General features: G+C 44.5%; 1 protein-coding gene across 3 annotated transcripts in view; it reads right to left on the bottom strand.

Moving 5' to 3' along the window:
• Nucleotides 1-7,857: 7,857 nt before the first annotated feature.
• STK10 (serine/threonine kinase 10) overlaps nt 7,858-23,283 on the bottom strand; it is a 64,673-nt gene continuing 49,247 nt past the window's right edge. For all 3 annotated transcript variants that reach the window (XM_083593846.1, XM_083593848.1, XM_083593847.1), the window contains 11 exons: nt 22,135-22,719; nt 21,579-21,709; nt 20,112-20,235; nt 16,919-17,098; nt 16,142-16,234; nt 15,811-15,940; nt 14,821-14,945; nt 13,669-13,857; nt 12,663-12,788; nt 11,985-12,098; nt 7,858-10,973 (listed from right to left, as the gene is read on the bottom strand). In XM_083593846.1, coding sequence (XP_083449972.1) covers nt 10,833-10,973; nt 11,985-12,098; nt 12,663-12,788; nt 13,669-13,857; nt 14,821-14,945; nt 15,811-15,940; nt 16,142-16,234; nt 16,919-17,098; nt 20,112-20,235; nt 21,579-21,709; nt 22,135-22,719 — 1,938 coding nt within the window. In that variant the 3' untranslated portion in view covers nt 7,858-10,832. The remainder of the gene's footprint in view (nt 10,974-11,984; nt 12,099-12,662; nt 12,789-13,668; nt 13,858-14,820; nt 14,946-15,810; nt 15,941-16,141; nt 16,235-16,918; nt 17,099-20,111; nt 20,236-21,578; nt 21,710-22,134; nt 22,720-23,283) is intronic.

Genomic DNA, 23,283 nt, shown 5'->3' on the forward strand with positions numbered 1-23,283 from the left:
GCGAGAGAGAGCGTCCGCTCTGATGTTTTCTGGACCTGGCACGTAGCAGATTTCAAAATGGAATTTGGAGAACTCCTGGGCCCATCTCACTTGTCGCTGGTTGAGCACTCGTGCTGTTCTCCAATACTCCAAATTCTTGTGGTCCGTACACACTTGCACCTTATGCTGTGCGCCAATTAGTAAGTGTCTCCATCTCCGGAACGCTTCGTGAATGGCGAGTAGTTCTCGGTCATATACCGTGTAGTTCCTCTCGGATTTGTTCAGCTTACGCGAGAAGAAGGCACACGGTCTCCATTCCGACTTATTGCTCCCTGGCTGAAGCAGTACTGCCCCCACCGCCCGGTCTGAGGCATCAGTTTCCACTCTCATGGGTTTTTGTAAATCCACATGCAGGAGCTGTTCTTCTGAAGCGAATGCCTTTTTCAATTCCTCAAAAGCGTGCTCCGCCTCTGCCGTCCAAACGAATTTCTTCTTGCTGCTTAGACAGTCCGTGATGGGAGCCGTTAAGTGGGCAAAGTTCTTGATGAATTTACGGTAAAAGTTCCCAAACCCTAAGAACCTTTGCACATCTTTTTTGGTTTTCGGTGTCTTCCATTCCAGCACCGCCTGGACCTTGCCTGGATCCATGGCTAATCCCTTGTCTGATAAGCGGTACCCCAGGAATTCCACCTCCTTGGTGTGAAACTGACACTTCTCCAATTTCACCCACAACTGGTTTGCTTGCAGCTGGCTCAGCACTTCCCTGACATCCTTCACATGCTGCTCCTCATTCTCCGAATATATCAGCACGTCATCGAGGAATGCCACGCAATTCTTGTAGAGCAAAGGTCCCAGTACATGGTTCATGAGCGATTGAAAACAGGCGGAGCCTGATTGCAATCCGAATGGCATAACGAGATATTCGAAAGCCCCTAGGGGGGTGAACATCGTTGTCTTCCATTCATCCCCCTTCTTTATTCGTATCAGGTTGTACGCTCCTCTCAAGTCCAGTTTCGTGAATATCTTTCCCTTCCTCACCCTGGTCAAAATGTCATCAATCCTGGGCATGGGGAAAGTCACTGGTTCTGACACGGCATTCAGGGCCCGGTAGTCCACGACCAATCTCGGTTTATCCGTGTTTTTTTTGTCCACAAAAAACACTGGACTGCCCCCCACCGCTCTGGACTCTCTGATGAAACCTCTCTTCAGGTTTTTGTCAATAAACTCCCTCAACTCCTGCATTTCCCTGTCTGACATGGCGTACAGCTTGCCCACGGGGAGCTGGGCCCCAGGGACCAGGTTAATCTGGCAGTCAAAGTCTCTATGCGGTGGTAGTTTATCTGCTTCCCTTTCGCTGAAGACCTTGCTCAGGTCAGCGTATTGTTTGGGCACCTTCCCTTTGTTCGCCACTTCCGTCCCTGCTATGGAGGCTTTTGCCCCTTCTGGCACCTTTCCCTCTTTGCAGTGTTCCAGGCAATGTCCTGACCCAAAGGACACCACTCTCTGATGCCAGCCCACTAGCGGGTCATGCAACGCTAGCCAGCTCATTCCCAAAATGACTGGCGCCCCTCCCAGGGTGGCTACATTGAACGCTATCCTTTCGGTGTGCCTTGCCACCCTCATAACCATTGGGACGGTCTGTAGGCTAACTTCTCCCCCCAACAGCTCCCTCCCATCGATCGTGGTGACCTGCAGGGGGTTGCTTAAAGGGAGTGTCTGTATCTGGTGTTCAGCTGCAAACTCCTTGCTCATAAAATTACAGGAGCTGCCTGAGTCTAACAGCGCCTTGGTCTTTAGTGGGTATCCGTTTGCCAGCTCTAGCAACACCTCTATTACTAGGGCTGGTCTTGGAGGTTCCGGAGTGGGCACTTTTACTGCTCCTTGGCCTGTCTGCAGTGCCCTGACAGAGGCAGACAGGCGTTGGCTTTTACTGGGATGTCAGGGAACTGTCATCTGAGACGAAGGAGGTGAAAGGGCTCATGGAGGGTGAGAGAGACCACTCAGCGGAGGAGGGGACCAGCAGGGGGAGAAGTGGAGTTCCAAGGGAAAGTGAGTCGGAGGGAGAGCTCAGAGATACTTCAAGCGAGAACAGTGGGGGGGTTTCAGGACCTCCCGTAGGAACACCCACTCCTCGGCGGAAACTGTCACGCCGAGAGTCCAGAAGACGTGTTTCCGTTAAGGAGCTTTTATGCTGGAAGAAGTTCCGTAAACGCCTACTGTCCGATTGCTGTGATGGGATGGTGAGCTGCTTGTGCGTAAAATCCTGATCCCTCAGAGTTTGGCTAAGTTCCCAAACCTCTGTCTGTGATGGAGCTCCTTAAGCATGGCTCCATCAATCGCTCGTTGAATCGGACAGTGGGCGTTTACGGAACTTCTTCCAGCATAAAAGCTCCTTAACGGAAACACGTCTTCTGGACTCTCGGCGTGACAGTTTCCGCCGAGGAGTGGGTGTTCCTACGGGAGGTCCTGAAACCCCCCCACTGTTCTCGCTTGAAGTATCTCTGAGCTCTCCCTCCGACTCACTTTCCCTTGGAACTCCACTTCTCCCCCTGCTGGTCCCCTCCTCCGCTGAGTGGTCTCTCTCACCCTCCATGAGCCCTTTCACCTCCTTCGTCTCAGATGACAGTTCCCTGACAGTAGGTGAGATATGTTGCTTTTAAATATTGTATGTTTTCAGCTTTGTTTGCTGCCCTGGAAAATAAGGTGGGAGATAAACAAATAAATAAACAATCCACTTTACTTGCCTGTTATTGTATTGATAATAGTTTCACAATATATTTCTATCATACGGTTACCAGATTTTTTTCAATGAATCCGGGGACATTTTTCAACTTCAATGGATTTTGTATGGGGACTGATTTGTAAATCTAGGGACTGTCCCCGGGAAATGGGGATGTCTGATAACCTTATTCTATCACTGTTGAAAGAAAAGTGCTCCTGGATGACTTATTTCATAAAGAACAAGGCAACAGGGGCTACAGAATGATGACCCTTTGCAGTAAATCAAGGTACTGTGCCCAACCATAACCCCATACCTGAGAAAAAGCTAGTCTAAGATAACTCGTGAGACTGGCTTTAATATTCTCAAGTTGTCATAAAATTTCAGCTTATATTATCTAGTCAGAGGCTTCCTAGACACTTAAAAAAAAAACAACCAACCTTAGCTGGTTTTCCATTAAAGTGCCCTCATATGCAAGTGATTGTAAAAGCCTGTTATAGGGACTACACTTCAGCTACACGTGTACCTTGTGATTTTCTGGTAACATCAGTTGGTCTCTTTCTTTAGCATTATTCCACACTCTACCCCCTCAAAGAGAGGAAAACTCTGGCCCTCCTGTTCTTGTTGGGCTGCCTTTGTCAACTGTCCCAACCACCATGGGGATTGGCTAAGCATGATGGGAGCTTTAGTCCAACGAAATCCAGTGGGTCACAGGTTCCCCAGCTCTGCCCCACTGAGCAAAGCAAGCCTATGGAGATAGTTCTTTTCCACCAGCTCTCAGGGAGAGAATAGTATGAGAAATGGGGAAAGGGCATCAATTGCCATTTCTGAAGGGAAGCAAAGCTGAGTTTTGAATCACCTCAAATCACCTCATCAGACAGGTATGGACATAGTTGTCATTCAGGAAATCCTCAAATTAGGAGCTAAATTCTAATTTCAGAATACACATTCCAGATTCTTAGGCAGACAAACCTAGTCATTTCTGCCATCTGCTGTTTTTTTTTTTACACACACAAACTCCTGTATAGGGTTGCTGGCGTTTTTTCCTCTGTGTAACCAGGTTAACAACAAAGTAAAGCTTAAACTTGCTTAGGTCTCAATGGGCTTGCTTGAATTCTTTTCTTCTCTTCACCAAGTCCTCTTGAATAATCCTCATTTCTATTTCCCCTCACCTTTATTTCCCCCTTTTTCCTTTTGGGTGTCCACTGTGCTTAAATAACAGCTTTGTGTGGCTCAGTTCACACCACCACTGGGAATCTTTCCAGAATCTTTAAACTGGAAAGTTGCAATGCCCTTGCTGTTGACTTCATAATGCTGGCCTCTGAGGGAATGGGGTGATGTCATAGTTAAAGTGCTAGGATACCAACATTTTACATTCCAGCAGCAGCACAACTGGTCAGTCCTTTTGCTAGTCCCTGCTCATATCTTCACATCAAACTGCCCTATCTCAACAAATTCCTCAAAAGATTAAAAAACAACAAACCCTTAAAACACACCATTTATTGATGACGTTTAAGTATAAGTGAGATTATGACAGGAACATCTCTCAAAACTTCAAGTCGAGCCCAATGTTTTAATGTGGTGCCCTCTAATGGACACATTGAAGAAATGTGCATTATATGGCCGCAGCAATTAAATATGTAATTCAGTAAAGGCTAACACTGAAGGGGGCAGAACTGGTCTAACAGAATCATAGAATTGTAGAGTTAGAAGCAACCCTGAGGCTCATTGACTGCAACCCCCTGCAATGCAGGAATCAAGACTCTTATTCCTGCATTCTTATTAACAATGCCATAAACTGGGATGCACAGTTAGAAAGCGCTTTTACATCTTATTTCCAATAGCAGTTAGCTCAGGGCTCAAGGCATTTTAAAATGCAACTTTATACAAAAGGATGAAGAGTGCTCACACCAGAAAAAAATTAATCTGCATCTCCTGTGATGTCTGAAGTCATTCTTTGTCATTATTACACTGTGGATGAAACTTGGACTGCTATCAGTGGTGTAGTGGAGCAGGAATGAAATGCTGCTACTTACAGCAGGAACAATAGTATTTCCTTGGTGCCATTTACCCATCCCTCCACACGACACCCAATAAATAAGCTTTCACCAGAGAGAAACCACCCCATACGCTAAGCCAGGGGTCAGCAGCCTTTTTCAGCTGTGGGCTTGTCTACCGTTCCTCAGACCATGTGGTGGGCCGGAATAAATTTTGGGGGGAAAAATAAATGAACGAATTCCTATGCCCCACAAATAACCCAGAGATGCATTTTAAATAAAAGGACACCTTCTACTCATGTAAAAGCACGCTGATTCCGTACCGTCCGCAGGCTGGATTGAGAAGGCGATTGGGCTGCATCCGGCCCCCGGGCCTTAGTTTGCCTATCCCTGCACTAAGCAAAGGAAGAGGCAAGTCACCTTAGCATGCATGGCTACGGGTTTAACTGCCTCTTCAATTCTGAGCAATTCCAAAATCTATTATTACCACCCAAAATGCCACAAAATAGGGAGCAAGCTTTTGAGTCCAGGGAGTGTAGTTATAGGACTAGTCACAAAGGGTGCCTGAACTTTAGAATCTACCATTGTGTCATTGAGCAGGGCGCTACAAGCTTCCACAAATGGCCAACAGACGGTTATGGAGTGAAAGCCCTTACCTTTTGTTTGTTTGTTAATGGTGCATCTCATATTCAGCAAGCCACCAAACTATGCTTTAATTTCAGAGGTAAAGAGAAGCCACCTCTACCAGCTGATTTGAAAATGGATGCAGGTGTGCCCAGGTTGTTTTCCCCAGTGAGATTCTCCATCAGCTGCTCTCACAAAGCCCTGATAATTAAATCAGGTGCTTAAGATTCTGTTTGGGGGGAACTGGGTTTTTTTGGGGGGGGCAGCAAGGAGAAAGGTGCTGCTAGAGAAATGCTACAAATAGCCTGAGTGTTCTGCACACCTTGTTTTTAATAGCAGCCCGATTAGCAATAGAATATTAAAATCAACTTAATTATTCCCTTCCATCAGGTCTGGAATTCTAATACTATTATGGAAAGAGATTCTCCCTGCTTCATTTTTTAAGCTGTTGCTCTCAGCCCACCATAAACTTGGGCCTACTAAATGATGTATAATATTCCTCTGTTCCCCAGTTAAGGCCCCTCCACCCCCAGAAAAATGTATTTACTGTTATGTTCTACTTAGTCTACAGATGGAGTTAATAGTTAGACTACTGGAGAATTGTGTTGCTTTTTATTTCTAGTACATATCACATCAGAACATCTGGCTACCTTTAAAAGATTACTGTCTAAAACTGGTGGCCATACACCTCCTTTTAAATACCAGATTTTAGGGTCCAGGAATATACATTGACTACTTACGCATCAGGAAAGAATTAGACTTGTGTGACCTAAAGCCAGTTTCTGGCAGTAGGTGCATCATGCATATTTTGCTCTGGGCAAGGGAACAGTATAAAATAGTCAAAATTCAGAGAAGTCTGCACATGAAGCAAACAGAATGATCACTGAGTTGTGTTCAACACATCACAGCATTGCTCTAGCTCTGTTGCCAGGCTATTTAGTCTCCTCCCATGGCTATCCCACAACAGCCAGAGCTTTAAGCCAGCCCATAATGACTTGCTGTTGTATCAAGCTATATGACAAGATAGTTTAATATCTGACTTGCTCTCATGTACTGGATTCTACCCGTATACTGGCTTTCAGCGTATCAGTTGGAAAGACTTCCACCCTGATTGGATCTTGTTTTCATTTTCTCTCTGCACAGAAATAGGATACATCTGCTGCCATCTGTTCCTGTTGCCCCAGACATAAACCTCCCCCCACCTCTCTATATGTACATATCAGTTTAAGAGACCACACACTTAATGGGCTTTATTTAGCCCATAGAAACTTACACCACTTGTTAGCCTTACGTTACAAGAAGACTTTTTATTAGTTACAGAAAACACCTTCTGGAATTTGTCACCTGGAAATGCCACATTTTCCTGCATGGTGGTGGCATAGCAGAATAACTATCTGGGCCAATTCTTGTGCCTGTAAGCATGTGCATAGGTGCCTCACCACACACTCATGGGCCCATCGCTCAATATCCAAAAAACCAAAGTGCTGCACCAACAAGCACCCAACAACCCCTCTGCAGCACCACAAATCCAACTTAATGGTGTAACGTTGGAAAATGTCAACCACCTTTCCTACCTTGGCAGTTATCTTTCCACAAGGGCCAACAATGATGCCAAAATCCAGCATCGCCCAGAGCATGGATCAGAGCTGGTGACCTCTGACAGATCATACAACAGCTAGCCAGTCCAACAACAAATGGTTTTGTTCATGTGTGTGTATATGGGCGGGGGGGGGGGGGAGACGACACTTGATTGACAGTCTCTGTATTATCTCACTTGGTTTCCTCAAGCTCCAGGAAGAGGACTGGAGCTCAAAAACAGAGGGAAACTGTGGGTAGCCGAAGTTGTAAAATAGCACAATATGTGAATCTGTGTCTTCTACACCATGTAATATGTAATGGAAGAAACTGTAATTTACCATTTCCATGTATTTCAGTACATGTGTGCATTTTAAGTACCATTTTCTTAAATGTAAGGTCTCCTAGGACAACTGGTTCCTACTTATAATAAACGATGTTTACTAAACTTCAGGGCTAGTCATGACAACATCTGTGTTTGCTGATCAATGACAATCTACTTGAGGGCCATGACAGCAGCATCTATTGGTTTCTTTGACCTCAGAAGCACAATATTCAACACAATATTCCCTCTGTATTTGCAGAATTTTAAAAACGATGTCATGTAATTCCCAGCAACTCCATCGCATTGAGGGAATTGTGGAACCCCTACTCAGCAAAGATGACTGACCCATCAAGGGCAATTTCCACATGAAAACACTATCTAGCACATGTACTGTATAATAAATGGCTAGGGGACTATATGGGGGTCTTCATCCCAAGACTTTGCACATGCTTTTATAGGCACTGTAGGTGCTCAATAATTGCTAATATCAAAACAGAAGGGCAACAGATTCAAAATGGGAGATGAAGTGACAGCTGATGGTAAGTGCAGGTCTCCCTCTTCACCAAACAGTGTCACCCTTTAGCTATTCTTGGATGTTCAGCAGCAGAAAATTAAAAACAGCTCCAGCTGGTCACAGCTAGCTTTGAGAATTAATAGCTTTATTACCAACACATTTCAATGCACACATTCTCAAAATGAGACAATATATATTTTAAGAAAAGTTTGTTTGGTTCCGAGCCCGAAAGCTGTTGATTGTGGGGTGATTTGAATCTCAGTAAGCAGGAATCAAATTCCATTACGCTCAAGCCAAATTTATGTACAAATACAAGTCAGCACTGCTGACCAAAACCCACAGGCAACAAGTACAACAAGTGTTCAGGATGCAAATGCAGGCGCTCACCGTGGTAACGTTTTTATTAGATTATTTACATCATAGTGGTTCCCCCCAAAAATAAAACCCTTTTGAGTAGAAGAATCAGGTCCCCCCATGTAAAAAATATTGTAGTTTTAAGCCAAGGAAGAGAAAGAAAAAGTTGGTTTTGTTTGGGTTAGGGGAAAGAGAAAAATAAAGAGAAGTGACACTTTCTTGCCACAAAAGGAGCACGACATCCTTGCAACACTGCATGAGGTAAATATTGCACTTTTGTAAAATTACAGCAGCGCTTGGTAGCAGTCAAGACCAGACTGGCACAAAAAGAAAGATAAGCACACACAAACTTGCAGCAGTATTAAAAATAGCAACTCTTGTTTGATTTCTTGGCCAAGGATGAAGACAATTAGATGAACTACTGGCTGACTTATAAGCAGATTGAGCTGCATGTGGGTGTGTCCACAACATACACAAGCCTGTGCACAATGCAAACTATCAAAAATTTGCAACATAAAGTTAGAACAGAAACTGGCTATCAGGTTTGGAGAAAATTAGGATCTTTGAGTTTTCAGAACACAACCCATTCACAGGCTCTGTTCCAGTTTCTCTCAGTCTCACCAGACAGTATCTCAAAACACAATTATTTAGAACAGGACAGTAACCCCATGGTTTCTGGGTGCACATTTTCTAGCCTCTAAAATATCCAGAATACGGAGTCTCTTAAACAAGACAGTGAAACTGCAGCCTGGCAGCAGCCAATGCATTTGCTAGAGCTCTGCTTCCATTCCATCAAGTTTACTCTGAGAACAGAAATCACATCAACAGCAACATGGCTTTAAAGGAAGACAGGGAAAGAAAAGCATTATTTCCTATACAGAGCTAGTGCTGGAAAAGTCCTGAGTGATACATAAAAAGGAACACTGGAGCATTTTGCCAACCTAAGTGCTTTGAGACGGCACAATGAACTGTGAATATTTTGTTTGAATGAAGTACCAATGAACTGTGAAGACTTTGTTTGAATGAAGTACCAAATTTAAGCATTTACCACAAACAGCTGACCCAGATCGATTATGTGAATTGCACTGTGCAAAGCATCAAGACTTCAATATAGATTTAATGTCTAGGGAAATGCAAATTGGCCAAAGTGATAAAGCCTTGACATTTCCTGAAATATGTATTTTAATAGTGAAATGGGGAGTGGGCAAGGTGTGAGGGGAAAATAACACATCTTTGGTTTACAAACAGCCTTTGGAAGACTTAAAGATAATGACATGCTGATTATCTTCAGCATTTCAAATGTATCAAATTCTATTCTGCTATATGGGGCTCCACTTACCTGGATCATTCTGGCTTGTTATAAACTCAAAAGTAGCAGCAAAGGGATACACACTGGCCAAAATGATGGTTTAGGCCAACATCATGTTCTCAAATCACAGCACACCCAATAGTTTATACAGTAGACCTTAAAAAACAAAAACTAAAAGCTAGCAACTGATGTCCTATGAAACTCACATGAGATGATGCGAAACAAGATGCCTTTAACAAGATGCCAGTTGTAAACTTGCTGCTACAAGGCATTTGCACTTTTCTTCTATTTAATATATTGGAAAGAGCAGCCATTAGCTCTTGCCATAACCTGAGCACAAGCTTTGCCTTCTGGACCAATTGGGCTGGGGAAAGAAATGGAGACAGGAGAGATAGAACTCCCTGTTGATGAACACAGGGAAAAGAAACCCATTGCCTCACAACGGAAGAGGAGGGGAAAGTGAAGAGCAAAGACCAGACCTTTATGTTACCCACCATTTTAGGATCTGAACTGTGTGGGCCTCTGCACAGCTTATTAATTGGGGCAAGTGTGCAAAGTTAAACATTCCAAAACTGGGCAGCAATTTCCACAGCTGACCATGTATATGCAGCCTTCACAATTGCACTCTAAGTTGGATCATAAGCTTCTCATTGCCTTTGTGGTCAGCCTTTGACTCGGGACTGATTTGATTTAAACACTCCACTTGTATGTTTCAGGTTGTGGTAACTCTTTGAGAAAGGGCAGAAATTGTGTCACACGTTACCAGGGTGGTGTGCTGGGTCACTTCAAAACAAGCTGAGGAACTGATGAGTTTCAATGGGGAAGCCTAGATTCTAGGCCCTAGGAGGAGCCCTTTGTTTAACTGACAAAGATGGAGGCCACAATAAAAGCTAACAATTTCTCGTTGTCTTTTGTAAGCTGTGAAGCTGAACTCCCAGTGCTTCAAGGCAGTAAATGGTTCGACCATTAAGACTAAAAGGTTAAGTGAGATCCACTGACAGACATAGCAAGTTGGGCCTAACAGGAGAACTAGTTAGAAAATTAAACAGGCAAGTTTATCAGCAGCACTTAACAGCCATCAACAATCTTTTAGGTCACCAACATTCATCCTTTCAACAGATGGTTAAGAGAGAAAACTGCCCAAGGTCTGGGCAATGGGATCAGAAAGCAGTGTGAACTCTGCACACAACCCCATTAGCTCTACTCTCTGAAGCTCAGCCACAACTCTCCAAGTGCAGCTGGTCAGCACCAGCCAGGGCCACATGAATGGGAAGCTGTCTCATCTCTAGGGGAACAGACCTCAGGCCACATTGGTTGTCTCAGACAAAAGAGGAAATCAGAGTTGGCGCAGGAGAAAAGGGAGCCCTGACAGTCCTTTGGGTCAACTTCTCTGTGGACAAAGGCAGGGATTGCCTTTCTGTCCACTAATCCAAGGGTTATGAAGCCTCTGCAGAACTGAATGGGACAAATTTGGCAGGCTTGTTTGGCGACCTTGAAGGCTGACCATCGGTCTCATCACTGAGTTTGAAGAACATTTCTTGCTCTCGCTTCTTCTGATTCAGTTCATCTTCCAAAGCCTGAAATGCGAAGAGAAATGAGCTCAGTTGGAGAAATGCTTCAAGCTGTAATCACTTCACTGTTCTCAGCCACCTGGATTCCTGTCAGTTTACATCAGGGGTGGGGAAAACTTTCTGGCCAGGAGGGGCAAGATCTTAATCTCCCAAGACCTGGCAGACATCATAGTGATGTCACATGATGCTGCACTTTGATGCCCCTGTTTAATAGCCATTTGCAAACATCCCCATGCTGTTCCTTACATCTCTGAAAATCTGATGTTTAAAGAGCAGTACAGGACTGTTTACAAATGGCAATTTGAAAGCCCTTTTCCTCATTATTCCTTAACCCTCATTACTCCTTAACCCTCTGAAAATTGGGGCTGCCCTATGCTACTCTTTGAATCTCTAATTTGGGGGGAGGGGTTTCAAAGAGCAGCATTCAAAGAGAAGAGTTTCCATGGAATGGAAGCCACTTCCTCCTTCTTAAGCAAGGCATGCAGCCATGCACCCATCAGGTATGATGTCAGGTGGAGGGTGGGTGCAGCTTCCCAAAAATGATCTGGCAGGCCAAGTTTGGCTCACGGGGTGGAGGTTCCCCAACCCTGGCTTATGTATATGAGTTGTCAAAAATGAAACGAAATTAGATGAAATTAGAGGGGGAGAGAACCAAATCCAAAAACCTAAATTTGCAACATTTCAGAAATAGGTTGATCTAATTCAACCCTCCTCCAAATTCAAATGGTTTATTTATTTCATTACAGTTCTGAATAGCTTCTTAGGAAGCATCTCAGACAATAACAACATATAGAACACTTTCAAATATAAAAACAATTTTAAAGCCAATAAAAATACAGACTGGAATAAAAATTACTGTTAGCATTTCAATGAACACAAAGTATTCCCCCCGCCCCGAGTATTTGATTTGGCAAATTGATCTGAAAGTCAAAAGTTCAATACTGAACCTTTGATTTCTACCCCCCCCCCAATGCTAATGATGTTTGAAGTTTTATTCCAACTTTCTTTAGCTGTCACCTTTTTTCGTGGCCTCAGCTTATCCCGCCAGTCCTTCAAGTTCTGATTGTGGTTTTCATCCAGAGCTTTCAGTTTCTGGGTCTCATGTTCAACCAAGAGATGGCACTTCTCATTCTATACAGATTTAAAACATCAGAAGAAAAACAAATGAGGGAAGCTCTGCAGAGCAAAAAGGTCATTATCAAATCCAGCATCCCTGCTGACTTGATTTATAAACCCAACATGACTTTCCAAGACCAGGAAAGAACAAGATTTACTTCAAAAGCAACAAAATCCCAACTCATTCTATGTTCATTCCAGAAACCTTTTGCTTCCACTCAATTTGGAGCTAATGAATGTCATGGTTAGAGGCTGCTCAGCCGCAAACCCCATTGAGAGGCTTTGGAAAATTCACTCTCTCCGTGTCTATCATACCTCACAGGGTTGCTGTGAGGATTAAATGAGATAGCCTCCATATATATACCATCTTTACGGAAAGATAGGATGCAAAATGTCACGACATGCCAGAAGCGAAAACAAGAAATACTGAAGCACATTTTCCATTTCTGGGAGGGTTTTGTTGTCAGGTAGGATGAACCAACTTTTCAGAATGGATGGCAGATTTTTCTCTATGAGCCAAACTAGTGGCACGCCACACCCCGCCCAAGCATACCTAAAGCTGAGCCGGTGTTAAGTTACCTGTAACTGTTGGAGTTCATTCATGTTGCTCTCACACTGGGCACTCATATCCTTCGTCTGCATCTCATGTTTCTGCTGCTGCTGCAGTCGCTCAGCTTTCTGCCTTTTTTCCTCCTGCTGTGCAAACTGAGACAGAAGGGAGCAACCCAACATCACTATCGTTCACTGTGGTTTTAAATCACCAGGCTATGTTCACAGGAATTTTAAACATGGCTCCCTACATTTTTTATATATATACCAGGAGCTAGAATGCTGCACAATGAAGACATGGAGGGTCACAAATGTGAGAACAATTTATTTTCAGGGGGAAATGCCCCCTCTCAGCTTCTGCGCCATGAGTAGGACCCTCAAATACATGTACTCCTTTGATATCTGTTGGTGTGAGCACAATATGATCTGATTCCACGGCACCTTGTATTAGTTGCACCACAGGTGCCAGAGCAATGCAGGGGGCATAGCTATGACCTTCCCACCCTTCCATGAAACCATTAACAGGTGTTGCAGGAAGGTTTCTTGAGCTACCCACTGTCTGAAACCCTCTGGCAGTATTAACTTGTGCTTTATATAGCATTGGAGCTTAAAACATCAGTGATATCAGATGGAACTGAGCAAATATCTGTCAACAGCCTGGACCACTGGCTTCTGGAAGTACGTGCTGTTGAGCAAGGGACCCTCCATGTATAGTCTACAATCCTCCTTTCCACATTGGGCGAAAGATTCCTGCATTGCAGGGAGTTGGACTAGATGATCCTCATCATCCCTTCCATCTCTACAATTCTATGATTAACAGTCCTCGCTTGCAGGAATCCAGATGCAGTGTTACTGCCTCTCAGCCTAACCTACCTCACAGGTTTGTTGTGGCGGTTAACTAATGAGTGGGGGGCGGGAATTGTGTGTGCTACCTTGACCTCATTGGAGAAAAAGGTGTGATATAGGTGAATGGATGAGTGAATGCACGCGCCACAAATCGAATCCTTCCGTCAAGGGTTCTAGTGCTATCCTTCACCTGTTTTATCTTCTCCCTCTGTTCTGAGGCGCTTCCACTGGAGCTGATATGGAGGCTCTTCTTATACATGGCCATGCGGGTCTTCCCTTCGCTCCTCTGAATTTTGGGGAGACGGCCTTTCTCTTGTTGCTGCCGAATTTTCAGCTGCTCCATCATTCGCTGGTTATACCGTTGCATTTGCTCACGCTCCTGGAATAGCAACGGCAGCCCAGGGTTGGGGTGCGGGGTGAGAAGAGGTCAGTCAATACAATATATGTTGCAAGTTTACAGTCAAAGCGAATGGTGACACTGGATATTTGCCCAGGGTAATATTCAACAGACCACAAAGGGGACAGACAAAGATAGTGCAGGTTTCGCTTAAGGAAAACAAAACCACTTCTATGAAGATTCACCATGGCTTACTCCAGGGGCCCAGTCAGAGAAAAGCTGATGGAAATGCAACAGACACTATGGCAAGAATATTTTGACATTGGTCCTATTGAAGCACACTCACTCACTCACACAAACAAACAAACCAACTGCATGAGAGAGAGGCTGTGCTAGCCTGGTTGATGAGAGTTGTAGTCCAAAACATTTGAGGGCACCGGAATGGTGAAGGCTGGCCTAAAGTAAGTGGTGGACTCTTCTTCATTGGAGGTTTGTAAACAGAGGTTGGATTGTCATCTGTCAGGGATTTTTCAGCTGCGATTCCTGCATTGCTGGGAGTTGGTCTAGATCAGTGTTTCCCAACCTTGGGTCTTCAGCTGTTTTTGGACTACAATTCCCATCATCTCTAGCTAGCCAGATCAGTGGTCAGGGATTATGGGAATTGTAGTCAGAAAACAGCTGGAGACCCAAGATTGGGAAACACTGATCTAGATGATCCTTTGGGTTCCATTCAACTCTACAATTCTATGAGTCTATGAATCTATAAGCACAAAACTGTACTCCTATAACTGACCATAGTTATTCCCTCTCCGGACTTTCTATGTTTGACTGCACTGACTATGGTTAAATATACGCACTACTCACACCCAATGCAAACAAGCAACAGGGAGGCCATTTTCTGTAAATCTGCTGAGGTCAATTCTTTTACAGCAACTCCACACTGTGCTCATCCGTAGGAAGCATTAGAGTCATTAAAGAAAATAAATCAGACTGAAACTCCGCTACCTTCTCGTGTTTCCGGACCAGTTCATGCCTCTGGAGGAAATATTGGTCTTTCAGCTGTTGCTTAATAAGCTGGTGTTTCTCCTGTAGGTGGTGCTCTTCCAGATCCCAGATGGTAGCTTCCCGATCTGAGAAAAAGGTATAAAATGGCATATAGTCATTACACACTTTACCACGGGGGAGGGGGGGTAGGCAAAGAAGTTATCAATCACATACGATTCCAGAAGATAAAGGGACTTCCCAATGGCGGCTGGTGCCCATGGGGAGCAGTAGGGCAGAAGGCAGCAAGACCCACAGCAAATGGAGCCAGAGCCAAAGACAGGCAGAGCAGGCCAAGCAATTCTAGTTGTATCCCCATCCTTCTTCCTGCCAAATTCTACAATGGCAACACTGAGGAGGAGGAGGAGGAAGATGACTGGCAATGCCACTTCCTGGACTGGTTGCCAGCGAGAAGGCAAGAAAGTGGAGGCTGGCTGATGGACTATCCTCCACTGGAGAATCCAGTCATTTCTCCGCTCCCCTTTCCAAGCACAACCACCACCTCAGCCTAACCAAATACCGTATTTTCTGGTGTATAAGACGACTGGGCGTATAAGACGACCCACCAACTTTTCCAGTTAAAATATAGAGTTTGGGATATACTCGCCGTATAAAACTACCCCTCTTCCAACGCACACCAAATAAAAATTAAAAAACCAGTCTCCAGTCCGGCTCGGAAATCCGCTCCACTTCCCAGTGGCCGGGGGCTTCTGGGGCCAATTTTCAAGCGTATTTCTGCTGCATCTAGAGAGCTTGGTGTCCTCTGATTTAATTTGCTGTTGTTTTATCCTTTGGTGGGGAGTTGCCTGGTGTCTTGCAGATGTTTTGAATCCCATCCCCATCAGCCCCAGCATGCCTGACTAATGGGAGCTGTAGTCCATCAACATCTGGAGGGCACCAAGTTAGAGAAATCTCCTCCCCACTTTTTTTTGGGGGGGGACGACACCCACTCACCTCTCATAAGCTGTTGTTTTTTGTTGAGGCACTCTCGCTCCTTGTCACAGATCTCCTTCCGATTTTGGGTGGTGATATTCTTCATGGCCTGTTCCAGATCCTCAGCCTGTTTGGCTTCAAACTCTTGCTCCTGGAAGAAAGGAGATAGTAGCAAAAGAGATGCTCTTATTGGTATGATGCCTAAAACTTTTCTTATGAGTGAGAGCAGAATGGGTGTTATGATTCTGCTTCCTCATCCTGCCTTACTCATCCTGATAACTGGGAGGCAGGGAATCAAATATGTCCATATGGGTCTTGGCCCCACCACAGACTTAATATCTCTAGAGCTTACCATGACTTGCTTTCTCTGTGCAAACTCCTCCATCTTTGTTTTCATGGTCCCCTTGCGCTGTTGTCGTGGAAGTTTCTCAATGTCACTCTTGAGCTTGAAACGAAAGACACCAACAAAAGTTCTTACTGGTCCAATTTCCTAACAAGTCTGAGCAAAAGTGATTTATCACGTTGGCCATGTCACCTGATGGTCTGGCTTTCAATTCTCCAGTTTTATGCTGACATTATGCTATCACTTTGATTTGCTTTCATTTCACCCTTACCTATTTTTCTGTTAGTGTTTCTTAAGTCTCTTGTTTCTGGGTGGTTCTTACTTTTACGTTCTTCCCTGGCAGCATAGTTACATACAAGTGAATTTAGAAAAAGGGTAGGGAAGTCTCAGGGCCCAGGGACAGAATGTGACCCTTTGGCCTCTACCTGGCCCTCAGGAATCTCTAGGTCACGCTCCCTGCCCTGGCTGCACCCCTACCCACCCCCTCAAGTGCTTTTGCCTGGATGGAATGTGCCCCTGAGCTGTGACAATGGAGGATGGGCAGGTGTCTGTCTGTGTGCATTTGCATAGCTTCTGTTTTGCTGTTTACTCTCCTCTCTTTCTTCAGCACCCCTAAATCTTGACACTCTGCCCTCAGCTTCCCTTCCCTTGCACAGCTTGTCTGTGACATGAGAGCACCTCAGCCAATGACAGCAAGAGGACTGAGTGGGCTTTCAGATAGGCCAGTGCCAACAACTAAATCTAAGATTTCCCTGTGCAAGATTTTGGCCCAACGTCGACGCTCACCTCCTTCTTCCTTTGCTTCAGCTGCTCCTGAAATTTAACAAGATCTCGTTCCTGCTCAGCACGGATACGCTTGGACTCTTCACGGCGGCGCAGCGTGTGGTCCTGCTCCATCTTTTCAATTTGCTGCTTCTGCTGACGTTCCAGATTTTCCAGTTCGGTGTCATAGAATTTCTTCTTTGTCTATACGAGACCAAAGAGGACATTCAGGCTTCCTTATACATAGTTGAGAGATTTGACTATGTTAGTATTTTTCATCATTTAGTTATTAAAGCAAAGTGCAAAGGCACAACTTAAAATGAATCCACCTTAAAACTTTTTTGAACATATCCAAATCTTGTTGCATCTCTGAGCACTAGCAGTTCTAAATACTGAAGGCACATTGTCTGGGGACAGTGTGTCCCTGGGAGTCTCTCTTCCCATATGAGCACCTCACACATCAACAGCGATTCAGGCAGGGGGCTTTCCCAGACCTACCTGGAGATGTTGGAGATTGAACCTAGGACATTCTGCATGCAAAGTGAATCCTCTACCACTTGGCTACGGTCCTTTCCCCCCATATATGGAATAAAACTGGTGAGAGACCATGACAGGGCCCTTTCGGTAGTGGCCTCTGTCCTATGGAACTCATAAGCCTAGAGAAGCTTGCCTCACTATTCTGAAACCAGAATAACAAACCAGAGTTTCTAGACCACTGGTCTACATCTCGTGGGTTGCATCCCACTAGTGGTTCGTGACCTGATCCAAGGAGGACCACGGCCACCATGAAAATATATTAAGAAAAGATTAAGAAACGAGTCCCCAAATGCATCTTTGGGTTAAATGGTAGGTCTGAAAAAGGCTGAAGATACCTGTTCTAAACAATAAGCAAATGATTAAAATTATGTTTTATGAGATGGCATTGAGATTTTTAAAAAACTAAGCTCATACACTGAAGGTTTTGTGAACATTATTTGTAAAAAGGCTGATTTGTGAGAAATGTGAGTTGCTTTAATTGCTTCCACTGTTGATATTATTTCTTTCCATGCCATGTTTTTAATACATATATATATATTACTCTGTGTAAGCTACCTCTGACTATCACAAGTGACACAGAAACGTAAGAGAATAGTAAACAAGCTGCAGTAGCCTTCTAGTTCCCTCACATATATACGGCAGGAAGCAGACTAGGAGCTGGCTGTGTGTGTGACAATGTTCTCTCCTGCCACACACCTGGATCTCCTGAGCAGCACTGCCTTCTGACACATTTAGCAGCAGAGATGCCTGGAGGGCATGAGCTGGAGCAAGCAGATGAGATGGCTGCATCTGCTTACAGGCTGTGGCTGAAGCAGAACAGGAAAGAATGCTCACCTGCCTTTTCCTCACGGAAGGAGAAATATCTGCCAGCAACATGACTGAAACCAGCGCACAGGATTTCAGCAGACTTTTACAAGAATATTTGGGCTAAACCAACACAGTGAGAGGCTGGCTGAAGAAACACCCAATAATGGAACAGTCTGCATGTGCAAACTCTGCACTACTCCCTCTGGTTCAGAGAATACTTCCCCATCCCCGCCCCACTTTCCATACCACAGTGCCTGTGTAGCTATTGCACTTCCTCCAAAACCATTCACACCTTCAGAAAGCCTTCTTCCCAAGAGAGATCTTAACTTACATAAGGGTGAGAAATGGAAACATTTTCCAAACATACTGAGGCTTAAGCACAGCAGAGTCCTAACGAAAATGCATTGTGTGGGTCACACATTTAACTGCTGCAGACAGAGCTACTGACATACTGAACTCCACTTTAAAGGAAGGCTGGGAAGGAACCAAGTCACACCACTTGTCACTCTAGCTCAGTATTGGCTACATTGACTAGCAGGGTCTCTCTGGGATTTGACAGGGGCCACTGTCTGACGTTCCCTTAAACGGAGCACAGTACATGACATTGCTAGAGATACCTTGTGTGGGGGATTTTGTCAGGGGCCCAGCTCAGCCCTGTAAAAAGTTTACCTGTGGTCTCCTAAGGTCAGTCTCAGTCAATCTACTGGCACAGATCCTTGAAAGCCTAATAACCTTTTGCAACCCCCGTTGTACACCCCTTGCCATTCTTTTAACTGTACGCCATGGGGGCTGGGAAGGGAAAGGCAGGAGGAGCTGGCTTTAGCAATACTTAAAATATGGAACAAGCACACATGCTGCAGAAAACTGGGGACTCCAGCCCCCAAATATGTGTCCTCGCTTTTAAGCAGAAATGAAAATGTGGAATACCTGCATGAGAGAGTTCGGGAAACTGGTAGGCACATGAGGATACGTATATGGGGAGTGCCACAATAGCTGTGAATGTGTTGCGTTGCAGTTTCAGCAAGTGCCTCGTTATTTTTGATTCCGCAAGATTTCCGGAAAATTTGAAGGCATACAGGAACAAGCTGAAACTGTTCCACAATTAAAAATATGACAATCTTGCATTGTCTCCTTATCCTGTCAGGTTTAACACACAGGAAGAAACACGCACTTTGAAGCATCCAACCTATGCTAAGCTATTCTTTGCAGGAATGCCATAACATGGCTTCAGAGATGTTACTTTTCTTCTTGGCCAGATTTAAAATCAACACTGACAGAAAGAGAAAGAACATCACAAGTTCTGCTGAAAGACTCCAGAATATGTAAAAGTAAACATGTATTTATTGGGGGGGGGGGGAGAAATAGCCTGAAGAAAATGTCACCTTTTTTAAAAAAGGGGGCGGCGGAATATATTTGAAACTGAGAAAGATTCACATAGGGTTTTAAGGCCTATTGTTTTGTTTCCACAACATTTCTTTTTGACCCCTCAAAAGCTGGGCCATTGCAGCAGACCTCTCCAGCATCCAAGGTGACCACTTTTCTTGTTGAACTGCTGCAAAGAAAAGGCCTTGTGCCACAAGAGCAGCACCAGAGCACAGCCAGCGCCAGACTGGATGGAAATGTCCATTTACAATGGCCCTTCCCCTTGCCACATAGCCCCAGCATATGGAGGGAAAAGCTAATGATTCCATCAACATGCCTCCAGTTTCATTCCTAGTGGCTAGCGTCCTGCCTAGTCTGGCTAACAGGCTATACAATATATGCCTTGTGAGCGGCGTGTTTCTCCTCTCCCCACTGCTTCCCACCAGCATGCGGCCCGATATCTTTGAATAAGAGAGAGGGAAGAGGAATTTGGCTTCTCTTTGCCACGTACGTGCATTTCCTGCTCAAAGCGCTTCAGCATTTGCTCCAACTGCAGGTGATGCTTGCTGGTCAGCTGGGTCTGGTTCCGGTGCTCCTCTTTCTGAAGCAGACGCAGCTCCCGCAACTCCTGGCGCCTGTAGGATTAAAGTGGAGAAGAAGTTCAGGAACGGAGGACCAGCTCTCCCTGTAATGCCAGGGCAAGCGGTCTCTGGAAGCTAAAAAAAGGGAGGGGGAGACAAGGAGCACAATCCATACTAAAATAACCACAGGGGTGACTGACTGAGTGTTCCGAGTGTCAGAAACGTTGCTTCAAGGAGTTGCTGCCTCCTTGTGTCACAGCCACACTTCTCACCACTTTTCTCTTTCAGGCAGGATATTGAGAAGGGGCTGCTTCCCTGTCCGCTGGCCTTGAATTATTCACCTTCCTTGTACAGACACTTTGAATAAATAGACATACAATATGACCCCACAATGAACTATGAGGAAGCATACCTCACTGACTGAAGCCCAGTGGGCTCAGGCAAATGCTACAAGCTATAGTTGTGGGTCTCCCCTGATTATTTTTAAGTCAAGGATTAGAAAGTTGGTGTCACCTGTCAGATTTTGTTTAGATTGTAGACCTATCAACAAGGTAAGGCTTTCGAAAAGTATGCTTTTGCAGCTCTGTGAAGAGAAGTACCTGAATTTGCTGTTAGACACTTATCAGAAACTGCTGTACGTCTACAGTGAAGTCCCTATTGATCCCCTAGTTCAGGAAAGGGGAAAGGAAGAGAAGAAGAGAGGGAGGGAGGGAGGGAGGGAGGGAGGGAGAGAGAAAGAAAGAAAGAAAGAAAGAAAGAAAGAAAGAAAGAAAGAAAGAAAGAAAGAAAGTCCTAAACTCATAGGTCAGTATTTATATTGATTTTATGCCAAAAAACAACTAAGTTGTGGGCTCTGGACCACAGACCAGAGCAGTTTAAAGGCTGTTCACTGTCTGGCACCAGGCTATATGGCAGTGCTGCTGCCAGGTTTTTTGGTCCACACCATCCTTGATGAGCACCTTGACTGCTCATGTCCACCATTTGCCATGCCAGAGAGGAAACCTATGAATTTGAAGACAGTCACTTCCCTAAGCAGGAGAACCACCAGAATTGGCACTTAAAAGCAACAGAACAAAAACAGGTCTGGCTTCACAAACACTTCTAACAAGCTGCTATATACACCATATAGCAACAACCTTAATTTGTGCAGTCAGATAGGCTCTGGAAATGGCCATAACTCCCTGTTACTCATAAGGAGATCATGCTTTTACAGATCTGCAGCATTCATGCTATATTTTTAACTGCCCAAAATATATTGCGTGATGAGTCCCCTGGTTCCATACCACTTCATACAACTCTATGGAGAAAGTGAAAAGCATAGAGAAAACTATATTCTGAGAAAGCCTGGTGTGCCCATATCTCCACCCCACCCAAAAATCCCCTGATTTTCAGCTTGCCTGAGGAATCTCATCTCTTCATCTTTCTTCTCATCCTCACTGATGATTTTTGAGGTAGTGACGCTCACTTCTACTCCATCCACAACAAATCTCCTGGTTCGTTTCAGTGTCATCTTCTGCATTTTTGCATCCTATGTAATCAATCGAATGTTTATTATGGTGAACCAACCGTTAAAGAAAATTACATACATATATATTTCTATATCTATCTATCTATCTATCTATCTATCTATCTATCTATCTATATCACAGCCTAACAAGAACAAAGGTGACTAAAGTTGGGAACTAACAATCACAGGGGGTCTAGGATATATTACAACATTCAGATTTATCACCACCCGCCCAATAATGGTTTTATCAGACTCTTCAAGGAAGATAACTCAGGAGAGACTTTAAGAATCAGCTATCTCATGTAGGAGTAAATTTTGTGTCCTGACCCCTTGATAGAATCAGTTCGTTGGAGAATGAGTTAGAGAGACATCTTGCTCAAAGGTTTGCTGAGTGAAGCCTGGTTTTCACGCTACACAAATCCCACTTGTTGAGCCCAAATTCTTACCTTAAGAGAGAGGGACCCGCTGCCTCTGTTCAGGGACAGGTCGGTAGACAAGGAGATGCTGAGGTCCATGCTCTCTGAGGCAGAGGTGCTACCTGAATCAGAGTCCTGCTTGGAGCTGCCATCCTCAAACTGAGAGGAAGAACTCAAACTCCCATTGGGGAGCTTCTCTTCAACCGGCGTCTCAAGGAGGCTGCTCTCTGGCCGGCTTCCCACATTGGAATCATCTTTGCTTACTGGTTCAGTGTCCTTATTTTGGTAGACAAGACTGATGCTCTCGGCTGGCTTAACGTTCTTGTTGAGTTGCAGCAACTGGGGGCTGGTGTCTGGCTTTTCTTTGGCACTGGCTTCATCTGTGTAATCCTCAATTCCAGACAAGTTTGTACTGCTGTTGTTTTTGCCTGGCTTTTCGTCGCTAGCCACTTCCTTTGAAACCTTGTTGCCCTGCCCATTTATGGCTTCAGTGACTTGCTGTAGAGGCAACTTGGGTCCATTGGCCACAAGTGACAAGCCATTTTCTGGAGACTTCTCTTTTTGCAAACTTAGCTGGCTTGGCACAGAAGAGTCCCTCTTATTAGCATCAAGGGGCTAAGTAAAGAAAAGGGAAAAAGAAAGGTCATAAATTTTGACTTCGTACTCCTTAAAAAACTTAACTGAGAAGTCAAATACCAAACATATGCATTGAGAAATGTACTGTTTTTTTTAAAAAAGAAACAAGACCAAAATGTCCTCTGCCTCTGAATATTTGTAGTGTAAGGAAACCATTGAAACCTTGAACTAACAGATCTTTTGTCTTCTACTTTTTGTTTTATTTCAAATAATTGATTTAAAAAATTTATTATATGCTATCCTTCATCAGAGCGGAACTGGTTGCAGAGCAGTTTACATAATTAAAAAGCTAGAAGATAAAAACTCATGAATAAAACTGGCAGAAAAAACAAGTACCATCAACAAGCTCTACAAATTTGTCATGAGTGTTGTCTCTTAGGAAACTCTTTCCCGCTGGATTCTCTGGGAGCTCTTTAAGGAACACTTGAAGACTCTACTCTCCCCCTTACATCTTGGGGGTTGAGTTGAAGGAGGAGTGAAGAAGACCTGTCTACAATTCCTGACACCGAGTCCTCAGCCTCCACAGATGAGGACCCCCTCAGG

This window comes from Podarcis filfolensis (assembly GCF_964270895.1).
Source record: "Podarcis filfolensis genome assembly, chromosome: 2".
NCBI classification, from domain to species: domain Eukaryota; kingdom Metazoa; phylum Chordata; class Lepidosauria; order Squamata; family Lacertidae; genus Podarcis; species Podarcis filfolensis.